The sequence below is a fragment of the Solanum dulcamara genome, chromosome 8 (assembly GCF_947179165.1).
Source record: "Solanum dulcamara chromosome 8, daSolDulc1.2, whole genome shotgun sequence".
Classification (NCBI taxonomy): domain Eukaryota; kingdom Viridiplantae; phylum Streptophyta; class Magnoliopsida; order Solanales; family Solanaceae; genus Solanum; species Solanum dulcamara.
In genome coordinates this window covers 74,631,291-74,654,426 of record NC_077244.1, presented here as the reverse complement: position 1 = coordinate 74,654,426, position 23,136 = coordinate 74,631,291, and the positions used below count along the sequence as shown (strand labels likewise).

The window sequence follows — 23,136 nt, the reverse complement described above, 5'->3', positions numbered from 1 at the left end:
GGAAAATAAGGTAAAAGAGACCTTTGAGAGTTAAATGAAAGATAGGGGATTTGTATTTTTTTTTAATTTTTTTTATTATAAATTTTTAATTAGATGTTAATTATGAAGAGATGGGGTTGAATTAGAATATTTAAAAGTTTAGGGTAAAAATTAAAAAATCAAAAACTTTTAATAAAACCCTAATTTTCATTCATTTACTCCACTTTTTAAACTTTTCTCTATTTCCCTCTTCTCTTCTCTCTTCTGTTCTTCATTCCCCTCTTCTCTTCTCTCTTCTGTTCTTCATTTCCCTCTTCTCCTCTCTTCTCTTTTCTTCATTTTTTTAACGCTCTTTTTTTTTTCTTTCATCTTCTTCTTCATTAACTTCTTTACTTTTTTCCTTCTCTGTTTTTCCCTTTATGTTTAAACTTTTTGTGTTTCCATCTTCTTCTTCTTTGGATGTTTCATTCTCATTTTTTTCTTCACTTCGATTTGATTGTGAAAACTATATTAAAAAATTGATGAAAAGAGATGAGAACAGAAGAGAGGATATGTTGTAAATGTTTATATAAACATGAGTTGTTCAAGCAACCAAGAAGATATTTAAACAACCAAAAGTTGTTTAGTTCAAACAACCAGAAGATATTTAAACAACCCTAAATTGTTTAGTTCAAACAACAAAAGTTATTTAAACAACCAAAAAATATTTAAACAACCAAAAGTTGTTTAGTTCAAACAATCAGAAGATATTTAAACAATCCTAAGTTGTTTAGTTCAAACAACCAGAAGTTGTTTAAACAATCAAAAGTTGTTTAGTTCAAACAACCAGAAGATATTTAAACAACCCTAAGTTGTTTAGGTGTTTTTTACAACCCTCTTATATGTTGGACCTATTTGTAAATAACAAAACTTTGGGGTGTATAAAAATATTCTTTTTTAAATTAGCATAACTCATTAATCACTAATTATACTAGAGTCCCTTTTACCCAATTTTTAAAACTTGTGTCCTATATCCTCAAATAGATAACTCAAAAATCTCTTTTAATTAAAATCCCCGGAAGAGTAGTAGTTGCCGTTTACGTGAGGTTCAAAAAAAGGAAAAAGGGTCATCGGCATCAAAAGAAAGTGACCAGTATTGGGAAGTTTCAAATTTGTCGATGGCTTCTTCAGCATCACAATCTCTGCCATCAGACAATCTTATTGATGTATTCTGGCACGAGGGTATGCTGGAACATGACACAGGAAGAGGTGTTTTCGACACAGGAATGAACCCTGGTTTTCTTGATGTGTTAGAAAAACACCCAGAAAATGAAGAGAGGGTAAAAAACATGGTGTCCATTCTCAAAAGGGGTCCTATTTCACCTTTCATTTCTTGGCACCAAGGCCGCCCTGCTCTCATCTCTCAATTAACATCTTTCCACACCCAAGGTGGGTACCCAACTTTAACTTCCTTTCACGATTCTCTTTTTATTTTTTTTCTGTAATTTTTTTAATTTCTGAAGAATAAAAACAACATCTATGAAAGCCCAAGTTAATTCTTTCGACTATTGGGAAGTGAAAGCCACAATTTTTTTGTAAAGCTTAAACTTTTAGGCAATTGAGTTTATATGGATGTGAACTATTCTAATTGAGCATTCTGAATGAGAAATTGAGCAAGTGTTATAATTTCTCAAAGCCGAAAGATTGATCAAAGATCATTAAGTTAATTACCAGGATAAAAGTAAGCTAGTATTGTATAATTTCATGCCCAAATTGTTTTCTTTTGCTTAATACTACAAGTTAGAAAATAAAATTAAATATCACATCGAAGTCATATGGATTTATGCTGAGCTGCCAAAGCATGGATAGCACAATCAATATGGTTAAACAGAATGGAATGATGGAGAAGGAAGACAGGTGACTCACATATCATAACCAGCTTAATGGATTGATTGGTTTGAAGGTACAAAAGGAAAAAAAAAGGTGCTGATTATGTTGAAGGAATCGGAAGAAAGGAACAGGTTGATTGGTTTGAAAGAACCGGAGGAAAATAGGAGTTGATTTTATTTGAAGGAATTGAACGAAAAAGGGGTTAATTTGTTTGAAGGAATAGAAAGAAAGTAACATAGTGCATGCTTAATTTAAAGTTGGCGTTGGTTATAAATCCAACTCTATTCTGAAATCTATTCTCATTTCAAAATTTAAGTCTCTTAGCTGTTTCATTTTTAATTTGTCAGAATATGTAAATGAACTAATTGAAGCTGATAGAAATGGCGGAAAAGAATTATGTGGAGGGACATTCTTAAATCCTGGGTCATGGGATGTTGCACTTCTTGCTGCTGGTAGTACATTATCAGCTATGAAGCATATAATTGATGAACATGGGAAAATTGCGTATGCATTGGTCAGGCCACCTGGTCATCATGCGCAACCTACTCAAGCTGATGGTTATTGCTTCCTTAACAATGCGGGTCTAGCTGTACAACTGGCTTTAGATGGTGGCTGTAAGAAGGTTGTTGTCCTTGACATCGATGTTCATTACGGGAATGGAACAGCAGAAGGATTTTATCATTCTGATAAGGTTCTTACTATCTCCCTTCATATGAATCATGGTTCTTGGGGCCCTTCTCATCCCCAGGGTGGAACTGTAGATGAGCTTGGTGAAGGTGAAGGTTTTGGGTATAACCTGAATATACCTTTGCCAAATGGAACCGGGGACAAAGGGTATGGTTACGCCATGCAGCATTTAGTTGTTCCTGCTATCGAGAAATTTGAGCCTGATATGATGGTTTTGGTTGTTGGGCAGGACTCAAGTGCTGTAAGTGCATTATCTTTATCGCAGTTCGGATTTTTGTATTTTGTGATGAAGTTGAAAGGTATTTGTGGAGTGAAGTTCATTAATCAATGCAATATCATCTTTAAAATGTGAAAAAGGTATGTTCAAACTTAATAATTGGTGATTGGTCTTTAACCCACATAGATGCTTATGAGTTATGATAATATTACTGCTATTATATTTGCAGATTAAATTGCATATATTAAGGTTTATTTATTTGCAGAATAGTCAATGAAATGTTCATTCGTTAATGGCATAAAACTTGTCTTGGCAGAATCTCAAGATTTGAGGTTCCATACTTGCATGCATCAAACAGCTATATATGTAACCTAAAATGTAAGTGTAAATTCTGCTTGCCCTGAAAATAAAATGTTATTTAGCAGAGTATTGAACTTCTTTTTTGGTCCTTGTGACAAGTAATATCTGCCAACAGTCTGTTTAGCAAACAAAAAAACGGAAGTTTTTCAAGTCCAAATACTTGTATGCAATCTGTGCACCATAGTTGACTTCTGTAATTTACAGATAATTTCTAGGTCGTTGAGTTTGTTGTCAATTTGATAATTAGAAGCATTTTTTCTCAAAGAATAATTCATGTATTGCTATCATGTTCCTATGTTGCATAGTCTAGATGTGCAGTTGTTTGATCTATATCTCTCCAGTAGCACCACTACAATTATTGTATACTATACAAAATTTCTTGCTTGGTATTAAGGTGAAGCTGTAGGCCACAGATTAGAGATATCTTAAATCAATGAGCTTATTTGAAATTTAGGCTTCTAAGTTATGTTATTAGAGAAAACTAGACCTGAAAATTCGTGTGTATTTCTGTCCGTTTTACTACTCATGATTTCCTAAGTTTCTCTGCAAAGGACAATTAGTTAAAGGTTCTTTCAATTGGGATTATGGTTGACCCATCGTAAATATTTTAGTTAAGCTGAAAAGAATAAGTTGAGCTCAGGGACTCCTTCATTTATTAACCTCCTAACAATGCTTGTTTATACTTCCTCAGAAGTTTGAGAGGGGCTGGTTGGCAGGTGGTCAAAGGTTCCTTCACTTCAGTTACCGAAGTATTCTATTAGATGCTTAGATCTGCAGTTTGGCTGTTTTGACTCTCATTTTGACAAGTTAAATTTTATTTGAGTCAAATTTTCTTCCTATAATTACTTTTAGGTGTTCTGTCAATTCAGTTTGTCAGTGTCAAAACTTCCTAATCATAATCAATGTCTAAAACATATTCTTAACTAATATTGTATCAGCATTGTATCCTGCTAACTCAAGAAACTTCTTGCACTCAACTTGCGTTTCAGTTTGATCCAAATGGAAGACAATGCTTGACAATGGAAGGTTACAGAGACATTGGGCGGACAATTCATGGCATGGCAAACAAGTATAGCAATGGACGGCTCTTGATCGTCCAAGAAGGTGGATACCATGTTACATATTCAGCCTATTGTCTGCACGCGACTCTTGAAGGTGTGCTCAATGTTTCAGAGCCTCTATTATCTGATCCTATTGCTTATTATCCTGAAGATGAATCATTTCCAACCAAGGTAATCGAAGCTATCAAAAAGTATCAAAAAGAAGTTGTACCATTTCTTAAAGATGCTTAGTTGGGATCTCCTTCTTTTTTGCTTTTGTGCTCAAACACTTACTGTGTCCCAACAACTCGCTGCTCACTCTTTGATCCGTGGTTGTATTTCTGCATTGATACCTGATTCTCAACACATTCTTGTCCTCGATGATGTTAAGATGGAAACAAAGGCGTTGGATCAAAGGGAAATCGATGCAAAAATTCATCTATATCAGCAAAATTGCTCATTTAAATCAACTATCTGAGGATCCTTACTAATTTTCTCCTTTAAAAAGTCATCCATATTTTGTTGGTTCTGTTTCAACATTACTCTCATTTTGTAATTTGATAATCTTTTCAACTGTCACGACCCGAATCCGGGTGTGATGGCACTCATCTCAACCCACCGAGATAAGTCAGCCTAATAACCGACAGAAAGTAGATGCGGAAGAAAATGAGGTAAATCAAACTTTAACTTAACCGAAAGCACGTAAGATAAACTCAAATCCCCAAGATTGGTTGTCACGTATACAAGCCACTAGTGTATTACCAAAGTACGAAAAGAAATACAGTCATAATGTCTTCGTCTCTAGAATAAGACTAAAACATAATAAAAGAGTAAGAGGTGTCCGCTAGATGGATGTAACAGCTACCTCAACACTCGGAATGATAATATCCTCAGAAGCGGTAGTAAACCGTAGGAGATCAAGCAGGCCTGTGCTCACAACCTACACAAGTGTGGAAGCAAGGGGTGAGTACCAAACAACACGGTACTCAGCAAGTGGATAACTAAAACTAAGCCAAACTTAATAATACAAGTACTCCTTTCCTTCCAACCGAACCTCCTTAACTACAACCTGCATAAAACCAGTCCAACTCTACACTTGTACAATAACAGCAGCAATATAGTCCACGAATACTCATCAATAATCTCATCAATGATTCATATCAAGTCAAGTCAACATATACATAGCAATGTAGGGATAAACACAAATTCACAATATCAACAAAATGCGATGCAATGAAATGATGCATGTCTGTCCTATCGGTACACATCCGCTGAATCATAGTTCGGAATCCATGGGGGACATTTCTGTCCATGTAACCTACCACGGGACGTGTGGCCCATCCCCTCAATATATATATCTTGTCACGGAGCGTGTGGATCGACCCCTTTATTTCATAATACCTGCCACGGAGCGTGTGGTCCGACCCCTTTGTTTCATATTACCTGCCACAGAGCTTGTGGCCCGACCCCTTTTGTTTCATATCATTTTCAGTCTCAACACAATATGTCAGAACCAATGCAATCAATTCATGTTCATATAATTCATGATAATAACATGACAACAATAATAATTTTTCCTATCTCACATCAACATAGTCATTTCACATGTCCAAAATAAATCCATAATCACAACATATCAATTCCACCAATACATATCATTAGATCACCATTTTATACCCCTTATCTCCATTTTTAAGGCCAACCATACAGTCAATAACCCAGTCCAATTCTCCAGTACACATAACACGAAAATACAAGCATCTACAAGCTTAAATCGAGATTTAGAAATTCACTTGCCTTAAATAATCACGCAATTACTCCGATACCTGAGCCTTCCCTTTTCGCTGGGTTTCTAAATAAGTATGATCTAAACAAATAATTAACCACAATAAGATTTCAAAACTAACAACACCCATGTCTAGCCTAGACCCCAAACTTACACAAGTCTATAATCAAGTTCCCAAATCTTGATGCCAATTAATAAATCAAATATTATATTTTCTAAATTTCAAGGCTAGGGTTATGGCTTAATTCCTCCAATTAACACCTAATAATATTCGTATAATTTCTACTCCTAATTAGTCACTAATATTGCCAAATATTTAGTCATCCAATAATTCCAAAGAATTACACCCACAGCAGCAACCAAGAACCCCATATATATATTTATATATATATATTTATTTCTTTAGTTCTTTCCAATCCCAACCTGCCATACAAATTAACTAATCATTACCTCACATTTTTTTTTTACTTTAGTTAATTATGGAAAACAAAAAATGTTGTCCCCTCAAAACTTCAAACCATAGGAACGTGACAGCTTGCACCTCAATTTCAATATCCAATCACATTAATATATAGTTGATTTGAGCATCTATCAAGTTTTAATGTATGCATGACAAATTTTGAATCAAGAAAAAGAGGTTCACTTACCAGAATGTTGTCTTTCGTTGCCGAAGCCGCACAAAGTCACGTTCTAGGGCAAGTTTCTTCCTTTTAAAAAAAATGATTATGAATTAACAGTCCTAAATTTCACTACTCATTCTATTATATGAGCTAACTGGTATAAGATATTAAATAAATTAACCATTTTAGTTCATTAATTAATTAAGTTATCTAAATTTCCCCCCCCCCCAATTAAATAACTATATTTAGTCCAAATTTATAATTTAATTTTTTTTTTTCGGAGAGAGTATTTTATGGAAGAGAGATGACTCATTCTCAAAATGACCAAACAGGTCATTACATCAACCTTCAAGCCTCTGGTTTTTCCAGCTGATCTGTTGGACACAGACACAACAACAATATAGCCAGTGTAATTATCGATGTTGGACCTTGAGAGAATAGCATTAATGTTGCGACTTTTAGAAAGGTTTACACTGCACTTCGTTTAATTTCACTGTTTTTTTAAAAATAAATTATCTGCCAAAAACTAATAAATAAAAATATAAAATGCATTCTATAAAAACAACTCTATTCAAGTTTTTTTTTCCAAAAAAAAAAAGAAGTCTCCGCATAACAGAGAGAGATATTTTCAACTCTTTTTTCAGTAACTTTTAAGTCAAATCAAGACGTTAACATTAAATGTAACGTTTATATTTCAAATACAATAATTTCCCTTAAATAATAGGAGTAATAATAATATGTTAAATTGTGTTGAGAAAAGGGGTGCATGTAATAGTTGACAAGAGATGGAAGAATCATATGAATTGAAAATAATAGTACATCCTTAGTTGGCTGAACAAAATTTGAAAAAGATATTTCACCTAATTTTGGCCCCCAGCCCCAAAACAAAGAAAAAATATAAAAAAGAAAGAAAGAAATATCAGTACTTCAGTTGCATGCAGACGTAGAGGAATTTGGTTTTGACAGAGACATGAGCTAAATATGCCCTTCAATTAATTTATACATGTCGATCACTTAATTATAATTAAATAATTAAAATACATGCATATATTATAAGGGCAAGACACATGTTTCATATTAATTTATTGAGAACTCCGTGCATTATTGATCATAATTGGAGTATGCCTGTTAATATTATCAAGAAAAAAAAATAGATTTTTTCCCTTGGAAATATTTTCTTTGAAGAAGGGGGCTTTGTTATGCACCATCTAACATTCACTTCTTCAAAATTCAAAACTTTCCACAATAACTATCCACAGACCACAAGCATTAAATCAATATTCTTAATGAAACTCAAATATAAAACAATTAAATCATCAAATTAAATATTAACTTCAATCGAAACTTCATCGACACAAATTCTTCTCAGATGATCAGTAACAATATATGTCAAAACTCTACAATCATGTCCCTAACGTTAAAACAAACCTAGGTACACAAATCATTTGTAACAACGTTATGGCGATCAAAGGTATGTTATAGCGGTTTAAAGTTGGTGATCTTACATAAAATGGTGGCAGGAAAAAAAGGGTAGAGACATAGGTATGAGAGAGATTGTTGAATTTGATGATTTTTTTAAATGAAATTCTTGTTTATTTTTATTTGCGACTGTCATTAGGAGTGAAAATGATGATAACATAATAGTGGTGGGAATCAATTGTAATTATATGGTGATTGATTTAGAGAGATGATGGATGTGGACATGTGATGGCCGACAAAAATGAATTTACACAATTTCGCAGAGTTCAGAAGCAAAATTCGATTATTTTGCATGGTTTAAAGGTATGTGACCATTTTCCTTTTAAAAAAAATATTTATATATTGAAAATCTTCCATCATTAGTGAATAAAGATAATTTTAAACCAATGTTATATTGAAAAATGTATATTTAATTTACCCTAAATATTATTTGCAAGCATATCATTTGAATAAGCCTATTTTTTTCTCAAAGTTTAACCAGTATATAGAACGAAAATTCAAGTTTTTAATTCTTTTCACGAAACAAAGTTCTGTGAACCATTTCACAAAGTAGAATGGAAAATTACTTTATTTGGTAACGATCGAATTGAACAAATTAATAGGGGACAATTTCAAATATATACAATAAACTAAGTAGTTTACAATAAATATAACCATATTTTATTTATATTACTTATATATGAGCTATACGCTGAATATACATTATGATACACTCAAAAAACTGAATATAGCTTGATTATACATGAAATATACACTGATTATACATGCCTATATAGTAAATGTCCATTTTTTTGGTAATTATTTTTGTCGAATGACCATGTGGCGTAATTATCTCAATTAAGAGTTCACCTCTTTGGTATCAGGCCAATACAAATTACTCTTTCGTTTTGTTTCGTTATTTCAATTTATTTATCTTACTTGATTTTTAATCTATTTTTAAAAACTATTTTTTGGCAATTTTTTAATTTTACTTTTTCACATGACCTACTTAAAAACACAAAATTAAAAAATATTTTGATAAATCCTACATATTTTTAATTTAAGGCCATAAAATTTAATTTTTTAAAAACTTTTTTTAACTTCGTGTCAAATCAAAATCATACGAATAAGTTAAAATGAATAGAATAATATGTCACAAGGAGGTCATAAAAAAAATTAAAGCTTTGAGGTGCCGTTTGACCCTAAATAGTTTTTGGGAAAAACTTGAAAAAAACTTGGAAACTAATGTTTGGCTATGTAATTTGTCATTACTTGGCAAATATATTTGGCAAACATCCCAAGATCCCAAGTTCTAGAAAAAACTAGAACTTGGGTCAAGTTCTAATATTTGAAAAGTTTTAAAAATTTAAAAATTACCCAAACTTTTATATTTTATAAAAACACTCATCATTTATTAATTTCAACTAATATTTATCTACCAACTTACTCCATTAACGTGACCAACCAACACCATTAAATAACACCTCTATCTATTAATAAATAATCAGACTATTCCTTTCTAAAATTGTTTTTAATGCGATTAATATATTGGTCTTGCTCATATTGTTATTTTATTTTTGGTTGATTGTTATTAATTATGTTATAATTTTTTTTTAATAAAACGTGTTCATTATAAAATAATAATACAAACTTATGGGTATTTAAAATAATTTTTAGAATTTATGAGTATAAAATAATACTTTTTAAAATAGTCAAATATTCTTTTAAAAAAATTTAGCAATAAAACTTCACCCAAAAATAATTTATCAAAAATATTTAAAAATCTAAAGTCAAATACTAGGTAAATGCAAAGTAGAAAAAGCTTTATTTAATGTGGATTCAATCAAGTTGTTAAGGAGGCGTGAGGATCCGTGATCGATGGACTTATTTTAATAATACAAATGGTTCCAACCAACATGATACAACATTAATGAATTCCTCGCTCTCTTTTCCATATAGGGTAGAGACTTATTCAAAATTTATACTTAAGTGTGTTTCACTTTTTAATGTTCTAATCATTGAATACATTATATATATTTTTTATAAATTAGAAAATTTATATATAATTTTAAGTAATTTTTGTCACACTCACTCTCACAAACATATACATGATATATATGCTCTTGGTAGTAAGAAAATGTTGTCTAACTTGAACCTGTTACACACATATTTTATCTGTCTGATTGCATCACTACTTTCTTTGACTATATCCACTAATTCAAAATTCATTTTGGAAGCTATATTTTGATTTGAATATTTTTGAAATACCGCTTTTATTAAGAGAATGACTCTGTTTTTCACTTTGAATTGATCAAAATGTGCAGACTTTTTTGATTATTTTGTAGAGGATTATATTCAATAACCGGGGATCAGTGACTCACTATAACTAAAATTGCGTGCATTGATTTTTAACAGTAACTTTTGTCATCTTAACTGGTCCTATTAAAACTTTCATATTGTATCGTATGGGTAATACTCAAAAAATAGGAAAATATTTTTTTTCACGCTCTATTCAATAGAAATGATAAATTGATTTTCAAGAAAGTTACGTGAGTAATAATATTTATATGAAAACTAAATTAACTAATAAAAGTCACAATAAAAATAATGTGATGCAGTAGATGAATGAAGCTTCTTCCACTTTAACTAGAAGTATCAATTTTAAATCCTAGATATAAAAAAAATTCTTTACAACTAAGGCTTCCTTCACATAGACCCTACACGATGCTACTTCAAATAATTGGACTTTAACATTAATGTCGACTGCTAAAAACTAAAAGAAAACAAAGTAATAAATAGCAATATTAATGTTACGTAGAGAAGAAAATGACAAAAAGAGACCATGTGGGGTTTGTTGACACCACAAAATTGATACGCATGCAAAGGAAATAAAAACAAAAAAGGGAAGGCCATTTGGTCGAATGTTGCTCTCATCATCATCTCTAAAACCACACCACCGACACCACCATTTCTTCATTTGATAACGTCACCCCTTTTTTCCTTACAAAATAATAATAATTCTATCATTTGCAATTGTAAATTGATTAGGTTTCTTAATAAAAAAAAAATCGAACCAAAATAGCACAATCAACCTATTTCAATTTTTTTTTTTTAATTTATTGAAAAATAATTTTTTTCTTTCATTTTTTGAATAATTTTTATTTTCAATTTTTCAGGACTACGAAATTAAATAATATTTTAATATATTTTCTATATTTCTACTTTATAATTATACCAATTTATTTTTTATTTTTTTAAATTCTGTACCAAATTAAAACCAAAAAAATAAATCAAAACAAAATAATATTTAATTTAGTTTGATTTTAACAATTAAAAATCAAACTAATAATTGGAATTTGATTTTAAATTGACTCAAATCAATCCATGAATACTCCTAACTGAAGACATGATTCCTATTTTCTTTATCCACTCAATGAAATTAGTATAATTAAAATAGTAAATAATTTAGACATTAGATTCTGAAGATGAAGGGGAGCCTTGGAGTAACTGGTAAAGTTGCTGCCATGTGACCAGGAGGTCACGGGTTCAAGCCTTGGAAACAGCCTCTGGCAGAAATGCAAGGTAAGGCTGCGTACAACAGACCCTTGTGGTCGGGCCCTTCCCCGGACCCTGCGCATAGCGGGAGCTTAAGTGCACCAGGGCTGCCCTTTTATTAGATTCTGAAGATCTCACTGACCATTTACACAAATTAATTAATTAACTATCAAATCCAAAGAAAGATTTACTATAAAAACGGAAAAAGAATAAAAAGTAAAAGAAGAAAACAGAATTGTGAGAAATCAAAGGACAGAGGGAGAGGGTGTCATGGATTTGTACTTGCCTTTAGGGTTTGATCCACACTACACCACAACTGTTAGCTAACTCATCTCTCTTCTTCTTTCTTTCTTCAAAAATTCACTCACATTATAAAAAAAGGTACCATTTTTACAATTAAGTTATTATGTACTTTGATCCTTATATGTTACTGTTATCTACTCTGTTCATCTGGGGTTCAGAATTCTTGAGGAAAAAGTATGTAATTTTATGAATCTTGTAATTTCATGATGCATGTATATATGTATTGTGATTTCAGAGGAGTTATATACTTATGTACATTAGGTGTATGTTTTGTAAATGTTGTTTCTGGTGTAACAAGTCCGAATGATTTCAAGATTTTGAATGCTTTTAGAAATGGATTAGAGAATCCAGAACTATTGCGATGGCCTTCGATGGGGAATGATCCCTGTGGTCCTCCTGCCTGGCCTCATGTGTTCTGTACAAGTGGCAGAGTCACCCAAATTCAGGTTCAGAGTTTGGGTTTAAAGGGTCCTTTACCACAGAACTTGAATGAACTAGATAAGCTTGAAAATCTTGGCCTTCAGGGTAATAGTTTTAGTGGGAAATTACCTAGTTTCAGTGGATTATCTGATTTGAAATACGCATACTTGGACAACAATCAATTCGATACAATCCCTGGTGATTTCTTTAATGGTCTTAGCAATGTTCAAGTTTTGGCTTTGGATAAGAATCCATTTAATAAGAGTGGATGGTCTATTCCGACTGAGTTGCAAGATTCAGCTCAGTTGACAAATTTTTCTTGTGTGCAATGCAATATAGTTGGACCTGTGCCTGATTTTTTGGGGAAATTGTCTTCTCTAAGTGCTTTGAAGCTGTCATATAATCGTTTAACTGGTAAGATACCAGACAGTTTTCGTGATTCAATGCTTCGGATTTTGTGGTTGAATAATCAAGATAGTCCTGGAATGACGGGTCCAATCGACTTAATTAGTACTATGGATCAGCTTATGTTGTTATGGCTTCAAGGCAACAGTTTTAGTGGACCAATTCCTGATACAATTGGTGGTTTGAATGACTTGAAGGAACTTGATTTAAACGGAAATCAACTCGTTGGTCTGATTCCGCAAGGTTTGGCAAATCTAAACTTGAGTGTGTTAGACTTGAACAATAATAAACTAATGGGTCCTATCCCAAAGTTTAGAGCTGTTAATGCTACATATTCCTCAAATTCTTTCTGCCAGCCGACTCCTGGTAGTCCTTGTGCTCCTCAAGTCAATGCACTTTTAGATCTTCTCGGCGGTTGGAATTATCCAGCCAACCTTGCTCCTGAATGGAGTGGTAATGATCCATGTACAGGTCCTTGGTTGGGAATCAGTTGCAATCCTAAAGGCCAGGTTACGATTGTTAATCTACGGAACAAGAACCTTATGGGTACGCTTAGCCCTTCACTTGCAAACTTGGATTCACTGCTTGAAGTTCACTTAAAAGGAAATAGTTTGCACGGCCGAGTTCCAGCAAACTTAACAGAGCTCAGATATTTGAGATTGTTGGACTTAAGTGGGAACAATTTTGATCCACCATTACCAAAATTCCGGGATAGTGTGATAGTCATTACAGACGGAAATGCCCATCTTATTGCTAATGAAACTGTGGCAGCTCCTCCTCTGAGTATTAGCCCATTTCCTCCATTGAGCCACAGTCCTAAACCAAGTAAGGAGTTACCACCGAAAAGCCCGTCTCCCGGTGATAATCAGCCAACATTATCAGATACACCGCCTTCCCCAGAGAAAAGTTCAGGTTCAGACTCGAAAGCTCCTAGTGGAACCAAAGGGCAGACCACATCAGAGAGCCATGATAAGACCATGATCATTATAGTTGTAACTGCAGCTTCTGTGATCTTATCTCTTCTTGCTGTTGTTATGTTTTTCAAGAGCAAGAGAAAACGAGAGAAGGATTCAGGTATTACTGTTATCCACCCCAAAGAGCCATTCGATCAAGATAACATTGTTAAGATCTCTGTCTTAGAAGATCCCATGATGTACAGTTTACAGAGTGGTACTACAACTACAACTAGTGGTGGAACAAAAGGTAGTCGAGTGATTGAGATTGGAAACCTTGTCATTTCAACCCAGGACCTTCGGAGGGTAACCAATAATTTTGCACCAGAGAATGAGCTTGGTCGTGGTGGCTTTGGAGTTGTTTACAAAGGCGTAATTGAAGATGGAATTCAAATTGCGGTGAAGAGAATGGAATCTGCCATTATCAATAGCAAGGCATTAGATGAATTTCAAGCAGAAATAGCCGTGCTTTCTAAGGTTCGGCATCGCCATTTAGTTTCACTTTTGGGTTATTCCATTGAAGGAAATGAAAGGCTTTTGGTATATGAATATATGTCTAAGGGCGCTCTGAGTAGACATCTTTTCCGCTGGAAGATCCTGAACTTAGAGCCTTTATCATGGACAAAAAGACTCAATATTGCTCTAGATGTCGCTCGAGGGATGGAGTACCTTCATAATTTGGCACACCAAAGCTTCATACATCGCGATCTCAAATCATCAAACATTCTTCTAGATGATGATTTTAGGGCAAAAGTTTCTGATTTTGGATTAGTGAAACTCGCTCCCGACAAAGAAAGGTCTGTTGCAACAAGGCTTGCAGGAACATTTGGATATCTTGCTCCTGAGTATGCTGGTATGTGTGCATTTTTTTCCATTGGTATCTCTTTCTTAGACACTCATTTTGACTGTTCTGGTAAATATTGTCATTTTAGCATCAATTGTATTTTTTACTCTGGTAACCTGTTACATGAGCACATCTCTACCCTAACGGAACCAATCCACTTCTAGTCCCTGTATTTTTTTAAGTGTGTCAGTTCTATAATGTGAAACAAGACTGCTGAATTGGGCTTCTGACCTTGGGCATATTCCAAGCCCTCCCTTCTGCAGCCAAAAGAGAACAGAGTAACTAATGGAGCATTTTTGTTTTTTTTTCTTTTATGTTGTTGTTGTGCCTACTAAATTGATATACCTCGGACATTGTTGTATCAATCTCACATCTCAGTGACATTCTCATTCTTTTCAATATCTTTGTTAAGCAATTCAAGTAGAAAGTTTCACGTCCTCACTCCATACGATTTCATGGCATAATTATCATCTCATCGCCACAGAAGAAATGGAAACTCTATCCCAATTAAGATACTTTTCTCTTGAGGCATGGTACTGAAATATGTTTGCGTGAAGCTTTTCAACAAGCGTGTCATGCTGATCAGCTGCTTTTTAAATTACCTGTTAATTTTGGTGTTGAAACTAGTGATTACTTAAATCTTTATGTTCCCCGTATATCTAAGTTCTGTCTTGTTGAACTAATTACCTAGTCACATTTCATATATCTTAACTCAAATTTTACCTCTCCAGTGACAGGAAAAGTCACAACTAAAATAGATGTCTTCAGCTTTGGGGTGGTGTTGATGGAACTTGTGACTGGACTAACCGCCCTTGATGAGCATCGATCCGAGGAAACTCGATATCTAGTTGAGTGGTTCTGGCAGATAAAATCGAATAAAGAAAATCTCCTTGCTTCCGTTGATCCAGCTCTTGACGTGAAGGAAGATATCCACAAGAGCATTTGCACTATGGCTGAATTAGCTGGACATTGCACTGCAAGAGATCCCAATCACAGGCCTGACATGTCACACGTTGTGAATGTGCTTGGCCAACTAGTTGAGTCTTGGAAACCTGTAGAAGAGTCCAATGAATATTCAGGAATTGACTACAGTCTACCTCTGCCAGAAATGTTGAAGGACTGGCAGGATGCAGACACTGGTGACTTCACCGGTACTAGTCAAGATAGCAGAGGAAGTATTCCTGCTAAGCCAACTGGATTTGCGGATTCTTTTACATCCAACGATGCTCGATAGGTGAAGTTGGTTCTGGCTACCAAAGTCCATTGCTTCCTTACTATTAGTTTTGCTGGCATTTTCGACATCAAATTTGCTTTTGCCTAGTGAAAATAATAGATAGAGGCATTGCGTTCAGTCTATGGTGAATATACAGATACCGAGTTGCTATGAATGATTGATCAAGTGATCAAACTGGTGTCTTCTAGATACAGAGCAAAAAACTGAAAAATCTTTTCAATTTAATGTTGTTTACACAGTCATTTGTTTTGAATGTTGCTTGTAAAAGTTATTTAGAATAGATTGTCCAATTTGCTGTATAAGTTATTACATGACACTGCTGAGAATCTTTTTTGTCTTCTGAGGGTAAGCTATTGTGGACCATATACTTGCTATTAAGGAGAGTGATGCTCAAATTATTATGCAAAAAAGGGTTTGATTTTCTTGATTATAAGAAGTCTACTAGAAGTAATTTTGTATACACTACTGCTACAGGCAATTATGAAGTGGCAATACGCGAGTTGCTGTTAATGAGTAAATATCTCAAAAAGTCAGGAATTATCTTGTAAAATTATGTCACACGACAAAGTTGGGTGACTTTATAAGATAATTCGTCAAACCAAACTATTACCCAACGAGGGAATAGAAAGAAACAGATCTCAGAAAGAAGTTGAAGTTCCTGTGAATATTAACTAGCTTGAAAAGAAAATGCTACTCAACAAACTAAAGAATGAGGGTGGATTGTTACATAGTTTAATTTATCAAGGTATAATCTATATATATATATATATATATATATATATATATATATATATATATATATACTAAACACAAACTAAGATGTGTTCAGTAAGAACTAAATCCATGGGAATGCTTCCTATAACAATGCAGGGGGAAGAAAATAGAACATAATTGTTTCGATAAAGTCCGCTGCAGATCATGCTTTATGAATTTTTTAAAGTATTTAACTTGTTCCTTTTTTAGACTTTGGTTTTCAAAATAAGAGATTTTTAAAAGTCTTTTAGATGTTTTTCTTAATTATCTAAAAATTATGGGGCGATGCTATTTTCAAAAATAACAATTTTGCCAAGTTATAAAAATAATTTTGGACTTAGTTTTCAAAAATTGACTGTAACAATTTTTTTTAATCTTATGATCTTAAATTAAAGATATTTTGAATATATCAAAATATTTTTTAATCTTATAGTTGAAAAGTTAAAATTTAAGAATTGCAAAAGAGATTTTATAAAAATAAATAAATTAATAGGAAAAGTCAGACAAGGAAATTGAAACTAAGGGAGTGAATACCATACACACAAAGAGAATATAGTAATAGTGATTTATGATCGGGTAAGCTTTCTTAGATGTAAAGGATAACATTGATTGAAAAATGAAATGCATGCATTTTCTATCTAGGTGTTAAGATAGCTTGCTTTTCTTAATTTTGAATAATTCTATCTATAGCAATAGTAGTATTATTATGTTAGTATTTTGTAGCTGTACATATGTTGAAAATGAAAAATAGTCTTTTTAGAACTATTTGTTAGAGGTTGTTTGACTTAGTTCGGTACGTTAGGCTTTTGTTATGTATGTATAAATAGTTTGGCTAGCCTATATTATTTTGATGTATGTGGCCTTATTTTGGAATAGGACTTCATTGACTACGCATGCATTGAGTTGAACGGTGGAAATACACAAATTTGCTAATTTTCTTTTAGAAAGTTGAGAACAAACAAGTCAGTTCACAAAGCAACATATATTTATGCTTTTTTGGGAAGAAAGATTTTTAACATATATTTATGCTTTTTTGGGAAGAAAGATTTTTATGCAATTTAATTTCTTTTAGGTATTAAAGAATTCAGTCTGAAAACCTGGACAAAAAGAGTTTGATTGTGATGGATAGAGCTTTCTTTTTTGGCAGATTTGATTCCATTTGACTCCTCACAGTTGGTCGACCAAGGCAACTCATATTGTTAATAAACTATAGTAACAATCACCACAACACATTATGCAAGAAATTAATAGTTTCACATGGATAAAGTACATAAACAGGTATCTATTTAGTATTCAGAATCTACTTAGTTAATTGTGGAAAAGCTCTCGATACAATTCTCTTTTAAAGAGACAATTGTGCAGTCAACCTTTTAGAGAGTTTCTAGTTTAAATCTCATAGAAAATGATAGCAACATATTTGTAATTCTCTACATGTTCACCATGTTCAATTTGATAAAATAAATATTGATCTACGAATAAATATTTCAAGTTGAAAACAAGATAATGACATAATTTTTAGGTGGCTCCATAAAATTGGTGGACTAAAGTTAACTCTCAAGTAAATATCTATAATGAATAAAATTAAAATTTGTGTGCATTGTATCTCATGCGTTACACCTATATCTCGTGTGTTACACGTGTATCTCGTGCATCCCATATGCATTTCGTGCATCTCATGCACGTGCATTTTGCGCATTACACGTGTGTTACACGTGTATCTCGTGCGTTACATGTGTTGCACGTACATTTTATCCATGTAAAACTATTTTTTCTCGCCTAATGTGTTGCGGTGATTGTTACTAGTTTAATGACAATATGAGTTTCCTTGGTTTAGTTTAAAACTTAAAACTTGATCACATGAGATGTTCGTGTCTTGGCATGCTCATGAATATATTAGCTAAATGAATTCTTTTTTTTCTTTTCATCAACGTATAGTTATATAAGAACGACTTTGTGCTTACTGTTAAGTTGTTTATGTGCAAGTTTAATTATGTTTGGTGGCCTTTTTCTTTTGTTCTGCTTTGAAACCGCTCCACCATATCCTCAACAATTCATGAATAAACTTTTAGGACGATGTCAAATTTCAAGAATAGAGTCATCTAAAAGACGAAGGAGATTAATATCCCATCCCAGGGGCAAAGGTTTGGTTACAAATACATACGTCTTTCAAATGTCACGTAGTGGATGATATGTCGTTAGGTTCTGAACCTTTTTGACGGTCTACTAATGAACTTAATACACCATGGGTGCTAAGTCGTCTTAGGTTAATGCACTAAAAATAAAATTTAGTTTCCAATCTATGCTAGATTGATGAGAGTTGGCTTTAAAAAGAGACCGGGCATCCGAGTGGACAATTGCGGGGTGAAACAATAAACAATGTTGGACGACCATGAACTAACTACTCGTTTATTACTTCAGAATTATTAAGGGTGTTTTTCTGAAGGACAACTCTGAATAGTCACATAACCACCTTATCCTTAATGCATTCTAATTTTGCCATTTGGCGGAATTATGTCATGAATGCAACTATTTATAATTGCGGGAATTAAACACATAATGACAAATAATTACAAATATATCAAACAAATAGCCAAATAAAATAATTCTATTGGAAGAATATATCAAACAAACACATTATGTAAGTTTTGTAATGACAAAGTTCTCAAAGAAGAATATAATTCTAGTTGTTAGAAGAAAAATAAATGCACGTTGAAACACCGGATAATAGATATAAACATGAATATTTATAAAATATTACAATCACGCAGTGCATATAAAACAATTGTGATTATTTTTTTCTACTTTTGTTTTCAGTATTCTAAAACAAGTGATGCATTCATCTAGGTAAGTGAAATGATGACTTGTCTAGTTCTCTATTTTATAGTAATTCAAGTGAAAAGGGACTCAATTCAAGGGAGTTTATACATAAACAAAATGATAAAGGATTAGTATCAAATTTGAGTTTATTACGTACGGTCATGACTCAATATGGAAAATAATCACGAGAATATGCACCAGGAGTCATTGCAATTTGCAAGTATATCACAAGAATAATATGAAAGCATGCATGCATCTATAACCACTATTAAAACATACCACAAGATTAAATACGGTAAGCCGGGAGATTATGAATTTTTCATTTTTTATTATAGGCCAGTTAACTATTACATTATTAAAGCATGATTTTAACAAAACAACATGTGAATAGAAAATTCATATCACAGATTTTGGGCTCGTAAAAATTAAAGGAATGGTTATAGATAGTGAGAGTAGTAAATATCAAATACTCAGAATAAATCACTTATCAATTTGGAAGAGAATTAAATCAAAGGGAAGCATCATGCACACACACTGCTATTGCAGCAACAAAGTGAAAGGCTAAAGAAAGGGACACCAAGAATTTGAGGAAAGTTCAAAATGTCACTCTAGCAGTATTAGACAAACTTTATATTCACGACAAGTTACACATGCTTGATGCTACTACATAGTCCATTGAACCTTTAGATTATAAAATAATACACTTGCGAACAGCAAAAGCACAACTTATATTATCTTAGGGCAAGAGACACAACAAAGGAAAATAACATCAAGAGAGCCGACAAAATTAGGAATTCAAACTAATTTTAGACCAAAACTTTTACAAATACCTATCATGGATATCCAAACAACGAACATTAAATCAGCTAAAATATCAACAAACTAAACAGTCCATCCTATATGCGATTTATACAATAAAGTAGCAAGTTAGCAGCTATTTCTAGGCTTTAATATAATTCAATATATACATTTTTATCGAATAGAGAATCAGATAAAAACCTGGTTGAACCAATATAGTTTAAACTAAGGTAAGAGAATCAGAATATGCATAACTACTCGATTAAGCATAGAATTAGCGCATGAAAAGAGAGAATTCTAATAACCACTTTTTTCTTCCTTTTCTTTTTCTTTTTCTCTCTTCTGTTCTTCGTATGTGTGCATTTCATGCGTTACACAAGCATTTTGTGCATCACACGTGTATCTCGTGCGTTACATGTGCATTCTGTGTGTTACAGGTGCATTCTATGTCAGCACTGAAGTCCCTGCCATGCTTTTCAATGCTGGAAGGCCTGTCCTTCACAGATACAGTAATATAGTTGTTTAGGCCTATGAAAGGACAGGATAAGTGTCTATACCAATTAAAGATAAAAGTGTTATTCGTGAAAAGAAACGTTAAGGATATGGATTTTGCAAAGTAATTAAAGATAGACAGTACTTACTTACGAAGTTAATTAATGCATGCCATTTTAAATTAAAAACAAAAGAAAATAAAGATAGTTGGATTGCTGTAAATGAGTTCTTAATTTGTGTCGTACATATCGACTTTGATACAAAAAATAATTTACTATCATAGTACCCTCCTTCGCGACCGCATTTGAAACTATCATAGTAGCCTCCTTCATTCAGGGTTACCTTCTTGTACTACTCTAGCCAAGCCATAGCTTCTTGCCAGGATCAAAGGCATTATTCTTCTTTGAGAAAGATTCTTGATCAATTCCATGATGGACGTTCTGCTATGGCTTGTTACCAAGAAAGGGTAAACCAAACGTGATGCAAGTGGGACGCTTGTTATTATCCTTTGGAGTAATATAATGTTGTCAAGTAACCAGAGAGTGCATACAGATGTCATAGAACCTCCCAAAGAAATTACAGTGATTATTAGCCGATTGAAACTGCTCAACTGTTCTTTGAGGGCAGAGTGCTCTTTCAGTAGTGAGGCAAAAAGGGTTATTGCTGCTTTGTTGGCTGAAAAATGAGGGTTATGGTAGAAATTAAGTCCAAAGGAGATTGGGAACCTTTAGGATATTCTGAAGAGACTATATCCTTCTGAACATTACAAGTAGGGAAGGACACAAAAGCAACAATAGCACCATTTGAATGATATTGGTAAACTTTAAGCAAAATTGGAACAGAGTTAGTTGGATTGTTGAAATAAGTATGGCTGATTATAAGATCAGAGACTGTAAATCAAGAATGATGAAGTAGATCGGAGCTCACCACTAAGTTTGCCAATTCTTGGCCACTGCTGAACAAGGAAAACTGGCTCATCTTCTTGGCATTTGGAGAATTTGAGAAATCCTTGAAGGCCTAGCATCTAATATAAACATTTCGAATATAAGCTAATTTCAAAGAAACAATATGATCAAGAAGACTAAAATTGCAGAAAATTAATTTTACCGATCTAAAATTCTTGACACCTAAAAATTCAAACCCATTAATTGTAAGGAAATAGAATGTTGAACCTTTATTCCCATTCAATTTCTTTCTTCAGTCTACCACATGTGGGATATTTATACAACTTAATCAGTAACAACTTTTAGCTTAGTCACACTTTTGTAACTGCACTTCCTAACTAACTTTTTAACCACTTTCTAACAAACTTAGTTTAGCTAACTAACTATGGTTACATCAGCTTGTTTTTTTAACTCAACACTCCCCCTCAAGCTGATGGCTTGAATATGTCTCGAAGTCATGTTTTTGTGAGAATGTCTACAAGTTGTTCTGCAGTAGGCATGTGATTTGTTCTTTCTTGACTGATCCTTTCTCTTACGAAGTGGCAATTAATATCAATGTGTTTAGTTCTCTCATGGAATATGGGATTTGCAGCTATCTGAATAACAGTCTTGCTGTCACACATTAGCTTTATTGGTTGTTGAACTTGGACCCCCAACTTCTTGAGCAGACCTATCAACCATGTAAGTCCTGCAGTGCAGGCTGCCATACTTCTGAACTCAGCTTCTGCTGAGCTTCTAGACACAGTCTCTTGTTTCTTAGACTTCCAAGATATTAAAGCTCCACCAAGCTTAACTAGGTAACCAGTAACTAATCTTCTAGTCTCAAGGCAAGCACCCCAGTCTGAGTCATAATATGCATAGAGTTGGTTGGTTTCTTTTGCTGGCATTAGCAGTCCAAGTCCAGGAGTTCCTTTGATGTATCTCACTACCCTCAGAACAGATTCCATATGAGATTTCTTAGGAGCATGCATATATTAACTGAGAACTTGAACTACAAATGTTATATCGGATCTAGTTATTGTAAGATACAATAGCCTTCCTACCAGCCTCTAATATGTTGCTGGGTCTTCTAGAACTTTATCTTCAATTGCTCCTGTAGTTGGTATATTTTTGTCATATTTCACAGAAGTAAGTTTCTTATTTACTTCAAGTGGTGTACTAGCTGGTTTTGCCCCACTCAATCCAATTTATGCCACTAATTCTAAAGCATACTTCCTTGACACATAACTATCCCCTCTTGTGATCTAGCCACTTCAATTCCCAAGAAGAACTTAAGTTCTCCAAGGTCTTTCATTTTGAATTTGTTTTTCAAATCTTCCTTTGCTTTAATGATCATGTCCTGATTATTACCAGTAACTATTAAGTCATCCACATATACTAGGAATGACTACTAGCTGTCCATCTGACCTTTTTGTGAATAGAGAGTAATCAAAGTGACTCTGAGTGAATCTCATTTGAACTAGAGCATCAGTAAGTTTTCTGTTCCACTGTCTTAGAGCTTGTTTAAGTCCATATAATGACTTATGAAGTTTGCATACCTTCATAGACTCCCCATGTCTAGCAAACCCTTCAGGAATGTGCATATACTCCTCTTCTAACAAG

At 33.3% G+C, this 23,136-nt stretch overlaps 3 protein-coding genes across 5 annotated transcripts; 2 read left to right on the top strand and 1 right to left on the bottom strand.

Moving 5' to 3' along the window:
- Window positions 1–1,040: 1,040 nt before the first annotated feature.
- On the top strand, window positions 1,041–4,518 carry LOC129900231 (histone deacetylase 8). Of its 3 annotated transcripts, XR_008769584.1 has the most exons (4): window positions 1,041–1,407; window positions 2,196–2,892; window positions 3,069–3,130; window positions 4,102–4,175. XR_008769584.1 is itself a non-coding variant. In XM_055975154.1 (3 exons), exons 1-3 carry the CDS (start codon window positions 1,137–1,139, stop codon window positions 4,402–4,404), a joined length of 1,155 nt encoding a protein of 384 aa, XP_055831129.1. In that variant the 5' UTR covers window positions 1,041–1,136; the 3' UTR covers window positions 4,405–4,518. The 3 variants fall into 3 exon arrangements, 2 of the variants coding, with proteins under 2 accessions (XP_055831129.1, XP_055831130.1); XM_055975154.1 differs by lacking the exon at window positions 3,069–3,130 and having other exon boundaries at window positions 2,196–2,776; window positions 4,102–4,518; XM_055975155.1 differs by lacking the exon at window positions 3,069–3,130 and having other exon boundaries at window positions 4,102–4,235.
- A 7,247-nt stretch (window positions 4,519–11,765) lies between these two features.
- Window positions 11,766–16,157, top strand: LOC129899259 (receptor-like kinase TMK3). Its single transcript, XM_055974147.1, has 2 exons — window positions 11,766–14,505; window positions 15,228–16,157. The coding sequence occupies exons 1-2, from the start codon at window positions 12,078–12,080 to the stop codon at window positions 15,728–15,730; spliced, it is 2,931 nt and encodes a 976-aa protein (XP_055830122.1). The 5' UTR covers window positions 11,766–12,077; the 3' UTR covers window positions 15,731–16,157.
- Window positions 16,158–20,742: 4,585 nt separating this feature from the next.
- Window positions 20,743–21,756, bottom strand: LOC129901182 (uncharacterized). The gene is made up of 3 exons (XM_055976304.1): window positions 21,698–21,756; window positions 21,518–21,614; window positions 20,743–21,265 (listed from the first exon to the last, which is right to left on the bottom strand). The coding sequence occupies exons 2-3, from the start codon at window positions 21,612–21,614 to the stop codon at window positions 20,919–20,921; spliced, it is 444 nt and encodes a 147-aa protein (XP_055832279.1). The 5' UTR covers window positions 21,698–21,756; the 3' UTR covers window positions 20,743–20,918.
- Between the last annotated feature and the right edge of the window lie 1,380 nt (window positions 21,757–23,136).